This window comes from Anomaloglossus baeobatrachus, chromosome 6 (genome assembly GCF_048569485.1).
Source record: "Anomaloglossus baeobatrachus isolate aAnoBae1 chromosome 6, aAnoBae1.hap1, whole genome shotgun sequence".
Taxonomy (NCBI): domain Eukaryota; kingdom Metazoa; phylum Chordata; class Amphibia; order Anura; family Aromobatidae; genus Anomaloglossus; species Anomaloglossus baeobatrachus.
This window is the reverse complement of record NC_134358.1, coordinates 470012631-470038176: the sequence shown is the minus strand read 5'-3', so window position 1 is coordinate 470038176 and position 25546 is coordinate 470012631. Positions and strand designations below refer to the sequence as shown.

General features: G+C 45.1%; 1 protein-coding gene across 3 annotated transcripts in view; it reads left to right on the top strand.

The window, feature by feature from the left end:
* CREB5 (cAMP responsive element binding protein 5) overlaps positions 1-25546 on the top strand; it is a 686421-nt gene that overhangs the window by 137369 nt on the left and 523506 nt on the right. For all 3 annotated transcript variants that reach the window (XM_075315324.1, XM_075315323.1, XM_075315326.1), the window contains exons 3-4: positions 10657-10750; positions 19391-19506. In XM_075315324.1, the coding sequence (XP_075171439.1) occupies positions 10657-10750; positions 19391-19506 (210 nt within the window). The remainder of the gene's footprint in view (positions 1-10656; positions 10751-19390; positions 19507-25546) is intronic.

Below are 25546 nucleotides of genomic sequence, written 5' to 3'. Positions count from 1 at the left end.
GTCGCACGGCAGGTGAGTGTGTGTGTGAAGCTGGCGTAGCGATAACTTTCGCTACGCCAGCTATCACCACATATCGCTGCTGCGACGGGGGCGGGCACTATCGCACTCGGCATCGCAGCATCGGGCTGCGATGTCGTAGTGTGCAAAGCCCGCCTTATCCTTATAGCACCACTCCAGCGTTTTTTATTTCACCGCTGGAGTTGTTTTTTGTTTATTTCACCGCTGGAGTTGGGTTGTCCCTGCCACTGTCTTATACTCACCCTCCGGCATCGTCCTCTGTTTTCAGCATCGCTCTCAGTAGTTTCTGGCACTTTGTGACCTACCAGCAGCTCTGGTATTTCATGGAGCGTACTGGAGGTCACAAATCAATACAACTCTATGATAACCTTGTTCTGACCTTTTTTTTGGCTCTCATAGACTTATAATGAGAGCTTGTGATGTAACTTATGACTTCCAGCCAGTCAGAAGTTACAGCCATAAGATGGCGTTGCGGGACCAGAGTGGCGTTGAAAAAAGGTGAAATTGATGAGGGTAAGTGTGACACCCTGGCAAAACCAGGTAGTCACAGTTAGGCCCCCACATAACACCTTCCCTCATTGGGAAACATCAGCCAACCAGAAAACCCTAGTCACCCCCCCTTAGGGACAGATAGACACACCAGTGGGTGTGACCAGGCAGTTGGGCACGCCCACCCAGGGGTCTAGACAGCCCGGGGCGGGAAAACAGTCAGTTTTAGTTGGTGTTGAAGTCCTGTTTGGAGTGAGTGGAGCTCAGGCCTGTGTGTCAGGCCTGAAGCTGAACTGACAGGTACCAGGGTAGGAGCCCTGGTGCCCTGGCTAGGAGGAGGCAGACGGTGGTCTCCGTTAGCAGGAGACGGGAAGATGGCTCGACAGAACCGAAGTGGACCGGGACAGGGTTGTAGCCGCCGATACCGAGAAGGGGACCCGACCCGGAAACCATTGCCCAAAGGGGGGTACTCGAACCCTGAAGCCAGGACCGAAACCAAGAAGCACTGGTTAATTAACCGATTGAGGCCAGGACTAGAGGTCCTGTTCTACCCAAAGTCCCTCATAGAAGACAACAGCTCACCGATTAGGAATAAGAGGTCACCGCCAGGGCCCATCGATCCCATGGGCCAGCATCTGCGGGCACGGCTCCTTAGGCCACATCCAGCCGGGAGCGGACACCTGAGTTTCACACTAGGAAAGTCCACCTTACACAAAGCAGTGCAGGAAAAGGATAGAGACCACCAGCTGGGTGGGGGACCTGAACGCAACCGGCCACGGCACCGGCCACCATCACCTTGGTTTACCAGAGACTTGTGTGTTTTACGAACAGTGAGTACACCAACACCCCACCTGCGGTCGCCATCCCCTGCACTCTGACATCGGGTCCTGGGACACCATCCCTGCCCACAGAGGGGTTAACAACTTGCTGCACAACATCTCCCCCGGGTGCCCCATAACAGCAGCGGTGGTGTCCCATCTCAACACACCGTGGGTGGTGTCACGAACTCACTACGGCTTAGCCCGTACATCTACGTCCCCCCTTTTTTTTCAGCATGTCCGCGAGACCCCCAAGCCCGGAGACCCTCGAGCCACCCCCCCATAGAAGGTCCGGGCCCGAGCAGCGGCGGCTGCTGGCACGGGGGCGGCACATAAGTATAAGACCTGGGGCAGATGACATGGGTTTAAAGCACTATTCCAGTGAAGAAATAAAAAAAAAAATGCTGGAGTGATGACTTAAAAGTGTTGTCCAGGACTTTAACATTTATCACCTATCCCAGGATAAGTCATCAATGTCTGATCGGTAAGGGAGCAACACCGATCAGGTGTCTCGGTGCTGTCACCAGCTGTAACTACTCTGGTGCGGACCTGCACAGCTCCATCAATCTGTATAGTGGTCTTATACTATACAGATTATGGTGGTACCCCTTCTAATCAGCTGTTAGCAGCATTGGAAGGCATCCGTATGTATGCACGGCTCTGGCGGAACAGCATACTATACTGTCTAGTGGCTGCTGCCGGGTATTATAGATTAGCTCCTATACATTTGTGACAATGTGGTGGTCTTCACCTCCATTGCTTACATTTGTCCATTTTTAGAGCTGGTGGTACCAGCTAATCAGGGGGGATACCAGTTATTGGACCCCCACTGATCTGATTTTAAAGACCTATCCCTAGTATAGATCATCAACAACCTAGTAGGGAAAAACTCCTTTAGGCTATGTTCACACAGGGCATTTTTGCAGCGTTTTTTTTAGCTATGGATTTGTTTTATGTAAATCCATGCTAATAAAACGCTCCTTATTACAGTCCCAGCAAAATCTTTGAGATTTCTGAATGAAATCTCATGCACAAACACAAATCACCTCCAGAATTTTCCTGACGGTTTTGTGAACCACCTCTGGTTTTGCTGCGTTATGAAAAGAATGAACATGTCAATTCTTTTCAGCACTTTTGCCATGGTTTTTCAACCTAGTGACGGATGGACTCGCAGATACGCTGTATCAGCGGGTCTAATGTGGGCTTCAAACGGTACGATCTATCGTGCGATCGCACCCGCCCCCATCATTTGTGCGTCACGGGCAAATCGCTGCCCGTGTCGCACAAAGTCGTTTAACCCTCGTCACACGTACTTACCTGCTGAGCGACATCGCTGTGGGCAGCGAACATACACTTTCTGAAGGGGGTGGGACGTTCGGCGTCACAGCGACGTTACACAGCGGACGGCCAATAGAAGCGGAATGGCGGAGATGAGCGGGACGTAAACATCCCGCCCACCTCCTTCCTTCCGCATAGCCGGCGGGTGCCGCGGGACGCAGGTAAGCTTTTTTCATCGTTCCTGGGGTGTCACACAGTGCGATGTGTGCTACCCCTATGATTAACAACCTGCGCAATGTAAAATAAACGATTTTTTTAAAATAAACAAGGAGTACACGATACCCAATTTCTCATCGATTTGCGATCGCTCGTAGGTGTCACACAGGACGACGTCGCCAACGAAGCCGGATGTGCGTCACGAAAACTGTGACCCCGACGATCTATCGTACGATACATCGCTTCGTGTGACTCCCGCATTAGGATACTTTCACACAGGGCGTTTTTTTCCTGACCAAAACCTGACCATGATCTTGTGGCAGGATGTCTATGGGAAGTCATCTGCATCTGCGGTTTTAGTACAGTTTTTGGTGCGTTTTTTTGTGGCGTTTTTACAGCGTTTTTTTGCACTTCTGTGATGTACAGACCAGAAGGGGTCCAAAAGTAAAGTTAAAAAAAAAAAAGTAAATCAAGCACCCTATACCAGTCTCCAGCGTCACTGTACCTGCTCAGTAGATGCTAGTGTGTATGGGCTCCTTCCAGGTATGACGTCATTCAACAGACCCCTATCACATGGGGGGGAGACAGGGGGCGAAGCATGATTGTAGTGGAAAGGAGAAAACATTGCCAAGCTCACTAACCAAGCTGGTCACGCCCACTAACCCAGCTGGCCATGCCCACTAACCTGGAAGGAGCCAATACATTCTAGGCTCAACTGTATCTACTCCTGCAACCCCTCCTATTTCTGGTGCTGCTCATTAGCCTCATGCATATTCACTGCTTCCCCCCCACTGGAGTCTGTGATTGGTTGGCGCCTCCAGCCTGTGTGAAAGCGTCTGACTGCAACCAATCACAGACCCGATCTGCGGGTCTATTGTACATAAATATCATATCATAAATAAATAAAAACATTGAGGTAGTGTATTATGATGCCCAGCAAAGATAAAGCCTATGGCTATTGGCTGCAGCCCCCAGCTGTGTGCTTATTTTGGCTGTGTATCAAAATAAGAGGGACCCCATACTGTAATTTTAATTATTTAAATAAATAATTAAAAAACAAACAAAAAAAAAACAGCTTGCGGTTCTCCTAAATTTGATACCAAGCCCTGATAAAGCCCACAGCTGGGAGCTGTTATTCTCAAGGTGGGGGGACCCAGCCTAAAAATAACAGCCTGCAGCCGCCCAGGTTTGTTGCATCCATTAGATGCGACAATCCCAGCACTTTACTACGCTCTTACTGATTGCCCTGGTGCCGTGGCAATCGGGGTAATATCAGGGGTTAATCGCAGCTAATAGCTACAACTAAGCCCTAGATTGGTAATGGCAGGCGTCTATGAGACACCTCCCATCACAAGTCTGTAATAAGTGAAAAGAAATAAACACAAACACCGAAAAAATCCTTCATTTGAAATAAAATACAAAAAGCACCCTCTTTCACCACTTTATTAACCCCATTATCACATCACTGCAGGTCCGACGTAATCCACACAAGGTACCACGACGATTCAACTCTGCTACATCTGAAGATCACAGCGAATGGCAATAGAACTTGACTGCCTGCTGTGGACTCCAGAGAATGAATGAGCCGCGTGATCACTAGTCACTTCACTCAGTTGATTTCCGGTCACAGCTGTGACCATAAATAGCCTGAGTGAGGTTACCGCTGAACGTGCAGCTCATTCATTCTCTGAACAATAGAACCGCACACCGGGTCTGTGATTGATTGCATTCAGATGCGACACAGGCTGGGGGCGCGTCTGACTGCAACCAATCACAGATGAAAGCAGTGAATATGTCATGACGGTAATGAGAGGTCTGGAAAGTGAAGGAGCCGTGGGAGCGTATAGCCACATCGGTGATTCGGTAAATATAGCGCACCTGCTCCAATCCCCCTTTCCTTTCCACCACCATTTTTAAGTGTAAGTGTGATCAACAGTTAGTTGCTATGAAGATCTCTTCTTAATAGGCATCTATTGGGCACTCATTATATTCAGTGAGTCGCCATCGTTTTTAGTGAATGCTTGTAATTTTTAAGTTGTTAGCTGCTCAAATTCATAAAAATAGTTGTCAACTGAACACTCATTGCGCCTACAGCTTTGTCTCCCAAACAGCATATATACATACAGTACAAGCTTGGGCACGTGTTCTGTTTGAGGAAAGAAGAGTAAGCTGCTCACAATGTCCTCTTCATGTAAGCTATCAGAAAGCATCCTGATGGTGTGATTAGTCTTTTTAGCTATACATAACCTCAGGGGTGTCAAGCATCATGGGCACATGCCTTAGGACTTTTGCCTTGTTCCTTGAGTCTCCTGCCAGGGTTATCACCACGGTTCATATTACCACACCTTCACCTCAAGCAACTTATTTTGCTAAGGAAATAGATGTTCTATTGGTAACACCTAGTTGCCAATTTGCTCATAAATTTCTAGGAGGAATAACCTGGTCAAGTCAAGCAGAACTGGAGTAATACTTATACAGTATCTCATAGAGGAGAGTTCTATGTGAGAGATCCCCTATTTTGGGCATATGTATTTTGGCAAGGGTTATATGTATAAGGCTAGGTTCACATTTCCGTTGTTTTGCATCAGTCACATGCGTTGCTTGACACTTGTGACTGATGCGTTGTACAACGGATGACAAGAATTAGAATTCATTGTCGGACTCCGTTGTAAAAGAGAGAACAATCAGCTGATCGTTCACAATAGCCGGCCGGCTTTTGAGAGCGAACAGATGATCTCCCGGCGACCGGCTAATGAGAGCGATCACTCACAGCTGCCGGCCGCCAGGTGATCAGCTGATCGCTTACAGCAGCCGGCCGCCAGGTGATCAGCCGATCGCTCACAGCAGCCGGCCGCCAGGTGATCAGCTGATTGTTCAGCCTCCAAGAATGTGTGCGGGGGGCGGAGTGTGGGGTGGGTGGAGCCGAGCGGGGCCATGGCACTAAGGACGTCAGTGCCGGGGACTGCATGCCTGGGGACAGGTGAGTGTCTGTGTGTGTGTGTGTACATACGAAGTGCAGGAGGGGGCGGAGCCGAGCGGGGAAGTGTCGGGCTTCCTGCACACGTAGCCAGGGTAAATATCGGGTAAATAAGCAAAAAACGTTACAAGCTGTGTTCCTGCCGCCCGGCGGTCAGTCGTTCCACGACTGATCAGTCGGGCGTAGGATGCAACGCAGCGTCATCAGTCACAATCTGCCGCTCATACAAGTCTATGGGAACAACGGAATCCGCCAAACGGATTCCGTTGTTTACCAGAGTCGCGGATTGTGACTGATACAAATTGGCGGAAATGTGAACCTAGCCTTAGATAACATCTTTAAAGGAGTTTTCTGGTTTGAAATTATGTCTGTAGTCTATTTGACAGCAGACTGCCGAATCGTGAAAGTGTGCAATGGGCACACAATCACAATTCCCCTATATTGACTGCATACTTCGTGAGTGGGTAGTCACGTAACAATATTCATGCTATATGCATACTTACGGTCATGTGCATACTAAATTTTTATGGGAGAAGCAACGCATGACCACAAGTCGGTATGTGACTGTAAAGGGTGCTTTACACGAGACGATCTATCGTTTTTTGTGACGTACATCCGGCATCGCTTGCGACGTTGGACTGTGTGACACCTCCGAGCGACTTAGTATCGCTTATAAATCGTGAGTTGTGTACTCGTCTCACGGTTTCATAATCTCGTTTAATTAAAATGGCGCCGGTTGCTCATCGTTCCCGTGGTAGCACAGGCCGCTCCGTGTGACACCCCGGGAACGATGAACAGCAGCTTACCTCTGTCCCGCGGCACCAGCCAGCTATGCGGAAGGAAGGAGGTGGGCGGGATGTTTACGTCCCGCTCATCTCTGCCCCTCCGCTTCTATTGGCCAGCCGCTGTGTGACGTCGCTGTGACGCCGAACGTCCCTCCCCCTTCAGGAAGAGGATGTTCGCTGCCCACAGCGACGTCACACAGCAGGTAAGTGCGTGTGACGGGGGTTAACAACTTTGTGCGCCACGGGCAACTAATTGCCCGTGACGCACAAACGACAGGGGCGGGTACGATCGATCGTGAAATTGCACGATAGATCGTACCGTGTAAAGCAGGCTTAAGTCTGCACATATTGCCTCTCCTTTGTGTTTGAGTGTGGTGCATACGAGTTTTGTTCTACCTTGTCTATGTTGTTTCTGTGGGGTTTTGTTATTTTGTTTTCTGGCTTGCCCCAAGGGTGGTGGAGAGGGGGAGTAAAATCAGGACTCAGACAGGAGTCAGGGTCATGCTGGGGGCTTGGACCTGGCTACCATCAAACCTACCTCCGAGATAAGGAATAGCGCAGGGTCTTGAGTCTGCGGACCAGTTTAGGGGCCCCTGTTCTTTCTTTACATACCCCATGACAATTTGGTAGCAATCATATATTCTATGTGGAGGTAGTTTTTCAGATTCAGACACAGAAAATACATCAGCAAAATTTCTAAATATTTCAGGTAAACCACTGGGTAAAGCTTTTGACAAATTCACCAATGAAGAATATATTTGAGATGACATTCAGAGTTGCAGAATACAACATCACCCTCGTGCTTGTCTGTGTTCTTGCAACTGCCGATCAAGGGACTCAGGAGAAGACAATTGTAGTACCATGTTCTTGAGTTGGTTAGAAAGTCCAGTATGAAATTGTTGGCAAAAGGCCTGGTTTTCATTGGGAGTCTATGTCCCAGTGCTGAAACATGTTACAGTATTTCTGTCCTGAGTGCTAACTATGCATGGTCACACTCATCATAAGGGAGGCAAGGGGCCTAAAAGAAAAAGTTCACTGTGGAAAGCTCTGGAAGATAAGGAGGTAGAGCACAGGCTTAAGCTTGGGGCTCTCCCTTCAGGAGGGAAATGATGACTCTCACATGCTGCCTCTCAGAATCAGACCAATGTGGGCAAATCCGGAACTGTGGGTGACAACCTTCCTTAAAAGTGAAACATTTTTATATTCACCTGAAAAACATAAATCAAGTAGATTTAGCTTATGTTCGGGAATGAACAAAGGACTTTCTGTAGTGGCTTGGACTTGAGCGGTGTTACGATACGTCATGATCACCTGGGTCTTGCATTTGATCAACCACCAATTTCAGTTGATCCATACTTTTCGGACAGACATACTGTTTTGTAGCTTTGTTTGTGGTAGCATGACAGCTCTTCATAGGACTTCTACAACACTTTTCTGTTTGGCTGCAAAAATTTATTGTTACTGGATTAGTTTGCTAAACCAGTGAAGTCAAAACGAAGTGCATCAACTCTTCATCAGTTTGAATCTGATCCAGTTTTTTTGCTTTGTGGATCAGTTTCAAATGGAAGATTAATGGACATGTGAACTTGGCCTGAAAAAGAGACTGCCTATCTGGGGAGACGACAAGTCAAAGCCGGACTAATGTTAAACAGAACTGAGCCTGCATTCCTCAACGCCATTGGCAGTAAAAGTGTAGTATCACCTAGCAGCAAAAGTCGTGAGCTCTGATGTCCTCTCACATTTGCTGCTCTTTTTATTAGTAGTGATGGGTCATTCCCAATTGATCTGAGACAAAGCTGGGAATGGTGGGAGCCATCTTTTTTTGAGAGATGCTAAACTCTCTGAATGGCTTTCATTGGGCGTAAAATGACAGTGTTCAGCAGGTGAAACACCACCCATCCAAACCAAACCAGATCACCAAAAAGAGCCCTACTGCCCATCACTATTTCTTACAAGTTAAGATAATACCTCTTGATTGGCTTCACTATTTCTTGTGATGTGATAGCTGTAAGGCATTATGGTAAAGATAGGAGGCCATGCTTGAGTTCATATAAGCCTTCTGTTCCTGATGCAATCTTCTGCAATGTGTAAAATGAGTCCAAGAGAATTGAATTACAGATTAGTCTAATTTGCTGGTGTTGCACCCAGGGATATGGGGTACTTGGTCCCGGACAGTGTCTCTATTGGAAATATCACGGTCGTGGAGTCAGTAACAATCCTGGAGGCATTCTTGTGCAGGGCCTCTGGCTACCTGCTTCCGGTTTCGTTTTACATTCCGGATACTCCCAGGGGGCAGGGATTTCTTTTCGCGCCTTTTAGTCTGCTGTGGTGCAGTTGTTTTTCACAGCAAAACGGCAGCAGTTTTTTTTTTTAAAAAACAATAACGTTCAGTCCGCATAATACAGTTTTAAAGACACACATCACCCGGTTTGACCGGGTCCAGTTCAATCCTGATCGTGATGCCAGGAAAAATGGTTGTAGCACCCAGGAATATGGGAAACTCGGTCCCGGGCAGTGTCTCTATTGGAATGTCACCGTGGTGGCCGTCGCCCGTTTCTATGACCTGGGTCCTTTTTTTGTAATGGGGGACATTTACAGGGGATTTGTGAATAAAGTTATTCGTGACACCACTTGCAGTGTTGCAGCTAAGTGTAGGGAGCCGCCGCTGCAGAATGTCCTTACTGGGGCTGATGGTATGAGCAGCTAGTATGGTAGTCCCTCTGCAAGTAGGGTATTGCCCCAGCGGGTGTATGGTGCGGTGGACGTCGGAAGAAGGAGTCCAGACAGGTATTCAGTGCAACTGGTTTACTCACTTTTCGGGTGTTAACTGGTTGCCCGAGGCTGGCTGGTTTCACCACCAGGTCCCCTTCATCCCAGTGCCAGTCTGGTTCTCTAGTACCTTCTTCCCCAGCACCAGTCTCTGGTAAGTGGGTCCCCGTGGTATGGAACACTGGGGGTCCCCGGTCTGTGGTTTGTCCACCACTGTCCGCCTGACGATAGCGTGAACCCTGTGGGGTTGAAGTCTCTGGTCCTGTCCCCAGTTCTCCCTTTGCTACTGAGTCTTCGGATTCTTTAGGGTCAGCAAGGTCCTTGATGGTCCCCTTTTGCTATGCAGGTGTTAACAGGTCGGCTTGAAGCTCTTTCCTGTCCTAGGGTCCTGTACCCCGTCGGTGCATAGTTCCGGGAGTACTCCACCGTACTCCACCGGCAACCACCTCTTCTGGGTACCAGGTCACTGTCAACCCGAGTCAGTACATTGCTCAGTCACACCCTTCACCTTCACTGCCTCACACTTTCACTACTGTTCTCCTTCCGACTTAGACTGACTACAGACTTCCTGTGTTCTCTCTGTCCACAGTCTGTACCTCCCACCTGGTCAACTAGTGGACTGGAGTGGCTCCACCTCTAGGTGGCCATCCATGGTCCCACCCTAGCTGAGTACCATTGTATGGGGGATTGTTGGGGAAAACTGGGATTACCTGGGTTTTTGGTGTTACCTGCACTGTGGTTCTGGGTCCCTAAGGGGGTAGGCCCTGCATCCTGGTGGGGCTGCAGAACCTTGTAGCACCCTGAGGGCTTCAGGGGCGCTACATTTGGACTGGTGAGTTTCCTAAAATTCTACATGATTTTGATTTGTATTGAATTAATTCAGTTGTCTCTATGCCGCATCTTTTCCTAAAACTGTTATATTTTGTTTGACTGTTATCCTTCCTGCAAATGTATGAATTCATTGACAACTGGGTGTTACTAGTTGCAGGCGCGGACAATTAGTGTGGACATAATAGGGATATACCTCATCTACACTGGGAATGGTAACTCGGTTATTAATTTGTTAAAAGAGAGAATATCATTTTATGGGTTATACAAGTATTTACTGAAAGCGATCTGACAGGACAGGTGACAGGATCTCTTAAAGTATTGTCATGTGAATGAACTCTCATTCTAAGTAATGTCTAGTTACTTATTCATCCCATAGATGTCTTTAATGGATCCTGTTACTTTTACAGCTCAGTTTGTGTTGTAGTGATACCCTTTACCAGGGATTTCTTACACCTGTATGTTTTCTGTGTTACAGCGATTCCCCACTGAGGATCACCTGATGATTCACAGACACAAGCATGAAATGACCTTGAAGTTTCCTTCAATAAAGAATGATAACCTGCTGTCAGGTAACACACGATGTAGAAATGTATCCCAGAATGGTTCACAGTGCTAATCTTTTATCAATCAGTAAGGTGGAATTGCACTCATTAGAGTCGTAGACAAGTAGCAGAAAAAGAGTGAGCACAGGTGATGTTGGATTTTTTCAGCAATAGATGGAGAACATAGAGATTTCTGATAGCATTCACAGTGTAATGTTGCCCAGTGATGTAGCTATACATATTAAAGGTACAGAGCAGGAGCATAGCTATGTGTTCAGCACAGGTATGGGCGGAGGGGTAGCAAAACACATCTGAGTGTGCCTCTAATATAGTTAACCATGTTTACAACCATAGTAGCGCACCCCAGTCATAATGGGAATAGGGGAACCTAAGCAGATGACCACGCTGTAACCGGAAAAAAATTATTATACAAAAACCCAGAATGATTCTACAGACAGTGACCATATAGCGGTAGATACCAGTACTGCAGTTTACAGGGCCGGCTCCAGGTTTTTGTGGGCCCCGGGCGGAAGAGTCCCAGTGGGCCCCATCCACACGCAGACACACACATACGTACACATACATATACATATTTAAAGACAAACTCACAAAAATACATATAGAACTGACACATCTATACAGTCATATACACTGACATACATAGATACACATCATACATGCATACAGACACACACAGCACAACTCTGCTGGATACATACATACATACACAGCTCTGCTACATACACACATAGCTCTGCTACATACATACACACACATAGCTCTGCTACATACAGACATAGCTCTGCTACATACACACACACACATAGCTCTGCTACATACATACACACATAGCTCTGCTACATACATACATAGCTCTGCTACATACATACACACATAGCTCTGCTACATACATACATACATACATAGCTCTGCTACATACATACACACACATAGCTCTTCTACATACATACATAGCTCTGCTACATACATACACACATAGCTCTCCTACATACATACATACATAGCTCTGATACATACATACATAGCTCTGCTACATACATACACACACACATAGCTCTGCTACATACATACACACATAGCTCTGCTACATACATACACACATAGCTCTGCTACATACACACATAGCTCTGCTACATACATACACACATAGCTCTGCTACATACATACACACACACATAGCTTTGCTACATACATACACACATAGCTCTGCTACATACATACACACATAGCTCTGCTACATACATAGCTCTGCTACATACACACATAGCTCTGCTACATACATACATACACACATAGCTCTGCTACATACATACACACATAGCTCTGCTACATACACACATAGCTCTGCTACATACATACACACATAGCTCTGCTACATACATACACACACACACATAGCTCTGCTACATACACACACACATAGCTCTGCTACATACATACACACACATATAGCTCTGCTACATACATACACACACACACATAGCTCTGCTACATACACACACACATAGCTCTGCTACATACATACACACACATATAGCTCTGCTACATACATACACACATAGCTCTGCTACATACATACATACATAGCTCTACTACATACATACACACACATAGCTCTGCTACATACATACACACACACATAGCTCTGCTACATACATACACACATAGCTCTGCTACATACATACATAGCTCTGCTACATACATACACACATAGCTCTGCTACATACATACATACATAGCTCTGCTACATACACACACATAGCTCTGCTACATACATACACACACACATAGCTCTGCTACATACATACACACATAGCTCTGCTACATACATACATACATAGCTCTACTACATACATACACACACATAGCTCTGCTACATACATACACACACACATAGCTCTGCTACATACATACACACATAGCTCTGCTACATACATACATAGCTCTGCTACATACATACACACATAGCTCTGCTACATACATACATACATAGCTCTGCTACATACACACACACATAGCTCTGCTACATACATACACACATAGCTCTGCTACATACACACACACACACATAGCTCTGCTGTATACACACATAGCTCTGCTACATACATACACACATAGCTCTGCTACATACATACATACATAGCTCTGCTACATACATACACACACATAGCTCTGCTACATACATACACACATAGCTCTGCTACATACATACACACATAGCTCTGCTACATACACACATAGCTCTGCTACATACATACATACATAGCTCTGCTACATACACACACACATAGCTCTGCTACTTACATACACACATAGCTCTGCTACATACATACATAGCTCTGCTACATACATACACACATAGCTCTGCTACATACATACATACATAGCTCTGCTACATACATACGCACACACATAGCTTTGCTTCATACATACACACATAGCTCTGCTACATACACACATAGCTCTGCTACATACATACACACATAGCTCTGCTACATACACACATAGCTCTGCTACATACATACACACATAGCTCTGCTACATACATACACACACACATAGCTTTGCTTCATACATACACACATAGCTCTGCTACATACATACACACATAGCTCTGCTACATACATACATAGCTCTGCTACATACACACATAGCTCTGCTACATACATACCTACACACATAGCTCTGCTACATACATACACATAGCTCTGCTACATACACACATAGCTCTGCTACATACATACACACATAGCTCTGCTACATACATACACACACACATAGCTCTGCTACACACACACACATAGCTCTGCTACATACACACACACATAGCTTCGCTACATACATACACACATAGCTCTGCTACATACATACATAGCTCTGCTACATACATACACACATAGCTCTGCTACATACATACACACATAGCTCTGCTACATACACACATAGCTCTGCTACATACATACACAGCTCTGCTACATACATACACACATAGCTTTGCTGCATACATACAGACACACACGTGGCTCTGGGCGGGTCCACACACACAGCTCCGGGGGCCAGCACATACGGCATCGGGGAGCAGGGCATACACCTAGGGGGTGAGAAGCCCATACAGCTCACCAGGGCCCATAAATCAGGGGGCGGGGAGGACACATACCGCTCAGGTCATGGTGGAGAGGGGGCCCACACAGCGCCGGAGAGAAGAGCTGTGCTGTGGGTCGCTGGCTGGCACTGCAACTCTTTCATCTGTGGTACTGAGCAGGACGCCGGGCGGTAGCTCCGCCCACAGATGAAAGTCAAACCAGGAAGTCTGCACGCCTTAAAGGGACAGCGCCGCAGATTCCTGCCGAGGACTGCGGTCCCCGGAACTTGGCCCAGGGGCAGCAGAACTAAGGCGAGTGGGCCCCGGCCAAGGGGCACCAGAACTGACGAGGCCGAGTGGGCTCCCCGGCTCTTCAGGGCCCCCGGCATTTGCCCGGGTATGCCGCATGCTGACGCCGGCCCTGGCAGTTTATACAATGCTCAAAAAATTAAAGGGAACACTCAAATAACACATCCTAGAGCTGAATGAATGAAATATTCTCATTGAATACTTTGTTCTGTACAAAGTTCAATGTTCTGACAACAAAATCACACAAAAATCATCAATGGAAATCAAATGTTTTAACCAATGGAGGCTTGGATTTGAAGACACGCACAAAGTTTAAGTGGAAACAAGTCAAAATGAGGCTGTGCGGCCCTCCAAAGAAATGCCACCCCACACCATTACTGACCCACTGCCAAACCAGTCATGCTGAAGGATGTTGCAGGCAGCAGATCGCTCTTCACGGAGTCTCCAGACTCTGTCACGTCTGTCACATGTGCTCAGTGTGAACCTGCTTTCACCTGTGAAGAGCACAGGGCACCAGTGTCGAATTTGCCAATCTTGGTGTTCTGTAGCAAATGCCAAGCGTCCTGCACGGTGTTGGGCAGTGAGCACAACCCCCATCTGTGGACATCGGGCCCTCATGCCATCCTCATGGAGTCGGTTTCTAACCATTTGTGCAGACACATGCACATTTGTGGCCTTCTGGAGGTAATTTTGCAGGGCTCTGGCAGTGCTCCTCCTGTTCCTCCTTGCACAAAGGAAGAGGCAGCGGTCCAGCTGCTGGGTTGTTGCCCTCCTACGGCCCCCTCCACGTCTCCTAGTGTACTGGCCTGTATCCTGGTAGCGCCTCCATCTTCTGGACACTACGCTGACAGACACAGCAAACCTTCTTGCCACAGCTCGCATTGATGTGCCATCCTGGATGAGCTGCACTACCTGTGCCACTTGTGTGGGTTGTAGAGTCCATCTTATGCTACAACGAGTGTGAGAGCACAACCAACATTCAAAAGTGACCAAACATCAGCCAGAAAGCATTGGTCCTGAGATGTGGTCTGTGGTCCTCACCTGCAGAAACACTCCTTTATTGAGTGTGTATTGATAACTGCCAATCATTTCCATCTGATGTCTATTCCATTTACACAACAGCATGTGAAATTGATTGTCAATCAGTGCTTGCTAAGTGGACAGTTTGATTTCACAGAAGTTTGATTAACTTGGAGTTATATTTGGTTAGTTAGGTGTTCCCTTTAATTTTTTGAGCAGTGTATAATAGATTACAGCACACTTATATATAATGACTTATAGGTGATGGTCTTTATTATGGAGTTGCTCACTTTTGCATCTGGCTCAGACTATGATGACAACTTCTTCCATCCGCAACTCATCAATAGAGTTTACAACAAAGATAAATCTGACTTGTCATATTTCCATCACTGTGCCCGTCTATGCCCAACCTGTACAAACTCCTCAGCCTGTTTTTATCTTAATTCTGAACATGTTGCTGCCGTATTTGTCGCTGTTAATTGACTTGTTATTGGTATGGTAACAGTGCAGTACTCCTCTTAGTGTTGCACACACTAATTTCCAACACTTTGCCCCTTACATAGTAAAATGCAGCCTTTGTGCCCTTTAAATAGTAAAATCACCACCAATAAATATTAATTTCTGCTATGAGTGCTCTAGAAAGTAATAATTCTCACTTTTTGATCTCCCTCTCCCCACATAAATAAAAGCAATGTCTCATGTAGCCCTTTGATGTGTTGAATACCTTATGTTCTTAAAAATGAATGATGCTCCCTCATGCCCCACAGTCCCCAGACAGTATAATGTCCTCCCGGCCCTACACACAGTATTATGGCACCATACATTGAATGATTGCCCCATATGGTATGATCCCACCCACAGTAGGACGTCCCCACAGCCCTATACAGTATAATGGCTACACATAGTATGATAGCCCAATCCAGTATGATTCTGAGCAGAGTAAACTGGCCGCCACAGCTCCACACAGTATTCTGTCCCCACAGCTCCCCATAGTATGATGGCTCCACAGTAGTCCCCGCCACAGAGTATAATGCCCCCACATCCTCCTGCAGGTGCTGACTCATAAAATAGAAAAATAACTGTATATACTCATGTCACCCTGGATGATGAAGAGTCAGGCGGCACAGTCAGCATCGCGGTGCAGGCGCAGGAATGCATTTGTTTTGCAGATTTAGTTATAATTTATTTCCAGAGTAAATAGCAACTTTACTGTTTAAGAATTCAGTTTTAACCCTTTTAAAAACAGTAAAACGTAAAGATGTGATACAATTCTTTATGTGATGCTGTTATAGAAATCAGCGTCTGTTTTCACAGTAGTGTATGGAAATTTATGTTTTGCAGATCTGAATACTCCATACTGCTAAAATTCCAAATAGTAGTCACTTGTCATGGTTTATGTCAAGTATTGATTAAACAATCAAATATAAGTAGTACCTACAGTTTGCTGAAAATAAACCTAGCTATATTACAAGTGATGGGCAGGTGGATATATGGGACCTGTGTGTGAAGGTTTTAAGTTGCTGATTAGGGATGATCGAATACCTCAAATATTCAACTTCGCGAATATCCGACGAATATTTCGCTGCTTTGCGAATATTCGATGCGCAATGTAAGTCTATGGGAAGCCCGAATAGTTCAGAATAGTTGTTATTGGGGTTTCCCATAGACTTACATTGTGCATCGAATATTCGCGAATAGTGGCAACCTATTCTGCAAATATTCGCAAAGCCGAATATTTGAGGTATTCGATCATCCCTATTGCTGATCACTATGTGTTCCATTATTGGGACCCCATCAATTAAGGGTAGGTTTTCCAAGTCCCTGTTTAAATGAAGCAGCAGTGAAGCATTAACTCTATTCAAGGTCTACAGGACTGGCGGAGATAGCCGAGCAATGTTCTTGGCTATCTCCACCAGTGCATTAGCCTTTGAATTGTTTTACAGCTCATTGCAAGAGAACAGGCCACCATAACTAGGACCATTGACTGCCCTAAAACTTATTGAAATTGCTATTTTATGTTTTGCTTTTAATTCTGGCCACTTCTCTCATGTCCCGCTATGCTTCCGGTGCTACAGGGGCAATGCTGCCCTATTCCACCTCAGATAACAGCATCAGGACTCAGGAGCAGACACAGTTCAGGCGAACGGCAAAAGGATCCTGCTATCCTAGACTGTAGCTAAAGCAGGATAGCCCGCGCCCAGCAATCAGGAGATTGGGAGGCTAGGGAATGATGCGCTTCTGCTTGAGAGCATGCGAACAAGCTTGTAAATAAAATTTTCAGAGTATCAATGTTTATCTTTAGTTTTTTCTTTTTTTATTATAATATGTGACAGTATGGTTATTTTTTAAACAAGGATTTTAAATAAAAAATAAATATATATATATATATTTTTTTTTTTACTGCAAGTTTGAAATTGCAAATAACTCAATGGAAATTTGATATAAAAAAAGCCTGTGTGAAACAAGTGTAAATTGAATTGTCGTTCTGTAGAGCTGCATAAATATCCCAGACTACACTTCTCCTTTTATTACTATTTTTACTAATTACCATGTGAATATTACAGTTTTAGTTGTACTTGCTTGATTATTTCATTTATAGTAGTACATTCCAATACTATCTACCTCGAGCCCTGTCTATTGGCATAGCCGGGTATAGTAGACACAATCTTTCCACAAACATGAAGATCCAGATTGTTGACTGCTTCTTGAAAAATAAAAAAAAAACAATACAAACTGCATATATTACCACATAATATGGTGTATTAACTTTCAAAATCTATGTTGGAATGGCTGCATAATGCGGATATTATGAGGAGCATTTTATAAGTCCAGCTAAAAAGTGAGAACTCATGTGTCGAAGTTTATTCATTCACTACTGGCCCATCTTGATGGACAGCTGCAGCTCACACTCAGCAGTGGGAGATCTCATCAGAAGCGGGTAAATGGGACACTGAAGAGCTGTCAGTCAGGCTAGATGAACAGAGATGAGTGAAACCTGACATGTCCCCACACGCTATGTACTTGCAGATATAGGGTTAATCTGCAGGTTAATAGGCTTACAGTCCTATAACTTTATTCCATCCTGGAGCCATTGGCTTTCAGTCATAGAGTTGTGTCTGGAGCAGCTACAGTCGCCAGCATTTTGAGCGGAGGCATTAAGCAAGCCCCAACATTTTGATTGACAGCTTGCTCTGCACAGATGCTCTGTAGAGTGAGCTGTCAATAAAAATGACAAGGTGACAACTGCCGATCACAGTATAATGACCGTATACATGGTTTACACCTGACTGAAAGCCAGCAGCTTGCATCATTACACTCATCCCCCATCAATAACTTGGTGTAGTGACCGGTAGATTTAATCCCTGCTCACATCCCACATTTTGACCATCTGATTCTCTATTGGTATAAAACCAGGCTTTGGAAACCAGCTCTATTGCTGATTCCACTTCTTTCCAGGTTCCAGTCACCTCTTACTCCTTTCAAGATGCCACTCAATGGAAAAATGATCACAGCATTTTAAATTTGATACAAGGGTGTTTATTCACTTGAGAGAATCCAATGTTTAAACCATAACAGGTCTTAAGCATGTTCCTCAATGGCCGCCTCAGCCCAGAGTTCTGCCCAGTCTCTCCATTGGTCCAACTGTCCCACATGTGCTCACGATCCATACATTAGTTTGAAAGATCAAACATTTTTACTTTTATGGATGCACTTCAACCTCACCTCTGAGTCTTGAACTCTGTGAAGTCAGTAGCAAAGCAGCGATCATGGCCCTCTCTGACTGATACCTCCTCCTACCAATGCCACTTCTGATATCATCAACTATGAACCGTTCACAACCCCTACTCTATGCACCAGGGAGTACCGGGCTCTGTGCACATTATGGAATAAATAAAACAGTCTCACCACATTATGCCTAAAATAATTCAATTTCAACACAATTAAAGGATCATTGAATTATCACACAACAGAACATACCTCTGTAATGGGGTAAATACGGATGCTTTCTCATTCGCTTTATAAATGTGACCATGAATAAAGTGTTCTTTTGGCATTTGCATGATAAATGGCTATAAGATATATATCAGCTAGATGTGTGGGATATATATTATATACATGTGATTGATTACATTTAACACATTACAATACTGTCTATGTCTAGATAGATATACCTGTAGGTTTGTCTATACATACGTAATTACAATCATTACATTTATAAACGTGTTCTTTCGCAGACCAGACACCAACTCCAACTCGTTTCTTGAAAAACTGTGAAGAAGTGGGGCTCTTCAATGACATTGACTTGGAGCATGAATTTAGAAGTGCACAAGAAGAAGAAAACAGCAAAAGGGTGAGATTTCTAATCTTTGTATAAAATCTGTATACAAATAAGTATCATAGCTAGCTTTCCTTAACTGTTTTTAGAAACTTTCAAATATAGTACAATGATGAGATTGCAAAACTTTAAAAATTCCATATTGATACACAAATAAGCATAAATAATACAATATGATGTAAACATTTTTTTCTTAAAATTCAGTTCAATGAAAAATAAACCAGATCTAAAATTTACAGAAGGGCGCAATGGATGACTCTTTTCATTCCCTAAATTGGTTGTTTCAGAATAGGCATTAGTGACCTGTTACTGGAAGAGGCCATTAATGTCCTACCAGAAGTATTCTGGTCACCATGACCCCACCGATCATTAGAATAAAATGGCAATGGTGCTTGCAAAGTGTGATGTTACGAATTTTCTTCCCAGCTTTGCTTAACTATTTAAGTGCTTAACTCCTATACATTGATTAAACGGCCTCTGGAAGAATGAGCGTAGATCTGTGAGGTGACTAATTGACATTACACTTATGACGCCATTGCCATTTTCATATATTCTGGTATGGAATTCCAGACCTTCATTTCTTGTCTGGAGTGAATGTAAAGAATCCATCAACTCAAAATGGACTTTCACAGACAGACTCAGACAGACTTAGTTCTCCATTTAATATGTATCAAGTGTACTGTCGTATCGAGCCTTTCACTGCTGTTCTGGGATGGACCTTCCTTTAGCAGTCCCCAGGTTGAGTCCACTCAATAGTTGCTGGCATGTTGAGCGAGTTGAGGGAAGAGGTTGACAGAAATGAATATCAAGTAGCATAGTCAGGGAGCAGCCAAGTTGTTGTAAAAGGGAGCAAAAGTCTTGAAGCAGAAGATTATCAAACAATTTAAGGTGAAGTCCAGAAAGGTATCTGGAGGTCAACCAGGAGTAATCAATGTACAAAAGCTGGGCCAGATCACAATAAGTCCATCTAATAGTAAGCCCAACAGAGCAGTGTATAATACATTGCAATAGCAGGCAAGTATAGGAAAATATAAGAATTTAAATAGGACCACATCCAGCGTGGTCAAATTTGTTGGTTCCCCTCGTTTAATGAAAGAAAAATCTACAATGGTCTCAGAAATAACTTGAATCTGACAAAAGTAATAATAAATTAAAAATCTATGAAAATGAACAAATGAATGTCAGACATTGCTTTTCAACCATGCTGCCACAGAACTTTTTAAAAAAATAAAACTTATGAAATAGGCCTGGACAGAAATGATGGTCCACTTAACTTAATATTTTGTTGCGCAACCTTTTGAGGCAATCACTGCAATCAAATGATTCCTGTAACTGTCAGTGAGACTTCTGCACCTCTCGACAGGTATTTTGGCGACTCCTCAAGAGCAAACTGCTTCAGTTGTCTCGTGTTTGAGAGTTGCCTTTTCCAGACGGCATATTTCGGCTCTTTCCAAAGATGCTCAATAGGATTTAAGTCCGGGCTCATAGAAGGCCACTTCAGAATAGTGCCATGTTTTTCTCTTAGCCATTCTTGGGTGTTTTAGCTGTGTGTTTTGGGTCATTATCCTGTTGCAAGACCCAAGACCTGTGACTAAGACCAAGCTTTCTGACACGGGACCGCACTTTTCTCTCCAGAATCCCTTCAGCTTTGTGGATTGTTAACATCTGTTTTTTTTATTTTTTTTCAACAATGGTGTCCTCCTTGGCCGTCTCCCATGAAGTCCACTTTGACTCAAACAACGTTGGGTGGTGCGATCTGACACTGATATTCCTTGAGCTTGAAGTTCACTTTTAATCTCTTTGGAAGTTTTTCTAAGCTCTTTTGTTACCATTTGTATTATCCGTCTCTTTGATTTCTCATCAATTCTCCTCCTGCGGGCACATCCAGGGAGATTGGCTACAGTCCCATGGAGCTTGAATTTTTGAATAATATGTCCAACTGTAGTCACAGGAACATCAAGCTGCTTGGAGATGGTCTTGTAAACTTTATCTTGAATATGCTTGTCTATAATTTTCTTTCTAATAGCCCTATATACAGGCCCACTGACTGATTATAAGATTGTAGACAGCTGTGATGCTAATTAGTGGACACACCTTGATTTAACATGTACCTTTTGTCACATTGTTTTCAGGGGTACCATCATTTCTGTCCAGACCTGTTTCATGAGTTTTATTTTTTGAAAAATTCTGTGGAAGCATGGTTGAAAAGCAATGTCTGACATTCATTTGTTCATTTTCATAGATTTTTAATTTACTATTACATTTGTTAGATTCAAGTTATTTCTGTGACCATTGTGGGTTTTTTGTTCATTAAACAAGGGCTACCAACAATTTTGACCACATGTGTACACCCCTTTTAGCTACTAAGTCTGCTTGCCATTGGTCGCTTACTGGCCCTAGTGAATGGCCAGTCAACACATTTTTTTTTAACATTTTATTACACTTGTTTTCATGTACTCATGGCTCAGCAGAAGATAACATTAGTACATTACCCATACTCCAGGAGTCGATGGCAGAGTATGTGGGGTTGGGGGGGAGTGGGCTACCCAGCCATGATTTCACAACATGCTTCCAAGCCATATGTGCTTCCACACAGTCTGAATTGCTGAGTCTAACAGTGGAGGCAGTCAGAGTGGGAACAGGAATTAGTAAGTGTTTAACAGTGGCGTGTGATTGCTCCTGAGGACCTGCCCTATTCTGCATTACACAGACAACCCATTGATTTGCAAAGGTACTTTGCAATGCTTAATTTCTCCTTTGGGAGACTGCTGGCCTGCTGGGCTCCCTAGAAGTGGTAATGAAGTATTGGTAATAGTGGCAGAACATGCGGCTGCTATGGGGCCCATGAGTCTCGGAGGACCAGTGTCAATGCAAGCATCCCCCCTCCTCCTGACTGGATGCAAATACAGTTGAATGTATTTATGAGGGCAGGAGCATCAGGTGCTGTTCCTGTTTCCATCATTCTCCCTGTGCGTCTGACATTTCAGTGCAACGGGCACGATGACGTGATTACATTGTGACTTCTGTGCAGAGCAGTGCACACCACACATTGCAGAGACCAGAACAGCGTGGGAATGAGGAAAGGTGAGTTGATATTTTTAAAATCAAGAAGCACTTTCTGGGGGCCATCGTAGTATGTGGAGTGCTATGTGGGGCCATCGTGCTACTTGTGGGGCCATCATACTCTTTGGAGGGATATTTGTGGTCCATCATACTATTTGCAGGGCTATTTGTGGTGCCATCATACCATTTAGAGAGCTATTTGTGGAACCATCAGAATATTTAGAGGGCTATTTGTGGAGCCATTATACTGTTTGGATGGCTATGTGGGGGACCATCATACTATTTGGGGGGGGGGATTATCATACTATATGAAGGACTATATGAGAGCCATTATACTGTTTAGATGCCTGTGTGGGGGACAATTATACTGTTTGTACGGCTGTTAGATGCTGTTAAATTAGTTACATTTTGGAAGGCTGTGTAGGGACCATTATAATGTTTGGAGTGCTCTGTTGAAGTAAATTATACTATTTGGAGGGCTATGTTGGGGCCAATGATACTGTTTGGAGGGCTATTGGGTGATCATCTATGCTGTTTGGAAGGCTGTATAGTGGACAATTATACTATTTGGAGGGTTGTGTTGGAGCCAATTATACTGTTTGGAAGGCTATTGCATGGTAAATTATTCTGTTTGGTGGGTTGTGTGTGGGCCATTACACTATTTGGAGGTCTTTGTAGGAGCTCATTAAACTATTTGTAAGGTTGTGTGGGGACCACTTATACTGATTGGAGGGTTGTGTGGGGGCCAACTACACTGTTTGGAGGGCTGTGGGGAGCAATTATACTTTTTAGAGGGCTGTATGGGAGCCAATCAGGGCTGGCGTTGGCACCCAGCACACCCGGGCAAATGCCGGGGCCCTGGAGAGCTGAGTGGGCCCACTCGGCCTTGTCAGTACTGCTGCCCCTGGGCTGAGTTCCAGGGAATGAAAACCTCGGCAGGAATCTGCGGCTACTGTCCCTTTAAGGAGCGCAGACTACAGCGTTCGCTGCGTCCCCCTGGTTTAAACTTCATCTGTGGGCGGAGCTACCACGCAGCATCCTGCTTAGTCCCACAGATGAAGGAGGCGCAGTGCCAGCTAGCGACCCCCAGCACATCGCTTCCCTCCGGCGCTGTGTTAGGTCTCCTCTCCACCATTACCTGAGCGGTATGTGGGACACCCCCCCACTCAATATGTATGTGCCCTCCCCCCCGATTTATCGGCCCCGGTGAACTGTATGGGCTTCTCCCCCCTGAGATGTATGCCCTGCCCCCCCCTCCCCTCCCCGAAGCCGTATGTGCTGGCCCCCAGAGCTGTGTGTGTGGGCCCCGCAGAGCCGTGTGTGTGGGCCCCGCAGAGCAAGGTGTGTGGACCCCGCAAAGCAAGGTGTGTGGGCCCCGCAGAGCAAGGTGTGTGGGCCTCGCAGAGCAAGGTGTGTGGGCCTCGCAGACCAAGGTGTGTGGGCCTCGCAGACCAAGGTGTGTGGGCCTTGCAGAGCAAGGTGTGTGGGCCTCGCAGAGCAAGGTGTGTGGGCCCTGCAGAGCCGCGTGTGTGAGCCCCGCAAGGCTGCATGTGTGTGTGTGTCTGTCTGTATGAATGTATGCAGCAGAGCAGTATGTGGGTCTGTCTATATGTATGTATGCAGCAGAGTAGTAAGTGTGTGTCTGTCTATATGTATGTATGCAGCAGAGCAGTATGTGTGTGTGTGTGTGTGTCTATGTATGCAGCAGAGCAGTGTGTGTCTGTATGTATGCAGCAGAGCAGTGTGTGTCTGTCTGTATGCATGTATGATGTGTGTCTATGTATGTCAGTGTATATGACTATAGATTTGTCTGTTTTATATGTATTTTTGTGAGTTTGTCTTTAAATATGTATATGCACGTGTACATATCTGTGTATGTGTGTGTGTCTGCGTGTGGATGGGGCCCACTGGGACTCTTCCGCCCGGGGCCCACAAAAACCTGGAGCCGGCCCTGGAGCCAATGACACTGTTTGGAGGTCAGTGCGGTGATCAGTTATACTGTTTAGAGGACTGTGTGGGTGGGGGTCAGTTATACTCTTTGGTTCACTGTATGTAAGCCTGTGTGGGGTCAAATTATACTGCTTATTGGGCAGTGTTGGGGCGAGATATACTGTTTGTAGGGCTGTGTGGGGCCAATTATACTGTTTGGAGGGCTGGGTGGGGGCCAATTATACTGTTCGGAGGGCTGTTCGAAGTCCATTATTCTGTATGCAGGAGCCATTATACAGTGTGGAGGGTTGTGTGGGTCCACTATACTGTATGGAGGGGCCACTATAATGTATGGAGTGCTGTGTGGGGCTATCATATTTTGTAGAGGGCTGTGATGGGGCCAGCATACTGTTTGAGGGTAACTATGGGGGCTCACATATTGTGTTGCAGACACTGTGGTGGTATGATACTTTGTGGGGGGTTCTCTAAGGTCATCATACTGTACGTGAGGAGGGCACTGTGGAGGAATTCACTGTGGGATATTTTACTTTTCGGGGGGGGGGCAGATTTGTTTTCAATAAGGGAAGTTACTTTGTAAGGGCTAAATGCTCATCTGTGACCCCACCGAATATTACTTTTTTTGGGAGGTTGGGGGCAATTAGGAATTCTGCTATGGGGTCCAATGTTTTCCATGTACACCCATGAGTGGAACACTGTGATCTACCTATTGTCAGCAACTTTTAAGAAGGGGTTGTCGAAACTGTACAACCAATAGCTTAAAGACCAGTTATATTGTATTCCTTATCACTTTTCTAAGTCTTTTTATATATTTACTCTTTCACTGTAAAAATTGACTAGATGCTTAAAAAGAAAAAAAAAAAGAAAGAAAAACTTAATATAAATGAGGAATGGCAGAGGGATGATTTTGGGTGAGTGAGTTTATAAAAGGTGGATACATTTTGTCTGCTTGTTTCTGAAGACTATGAAGATCGATTTGGGAAAATCCAGATGCCATTGTTAAAACTAACAACTTGTGCCTTGCCTAAGCTTTTTACTGTGGAAA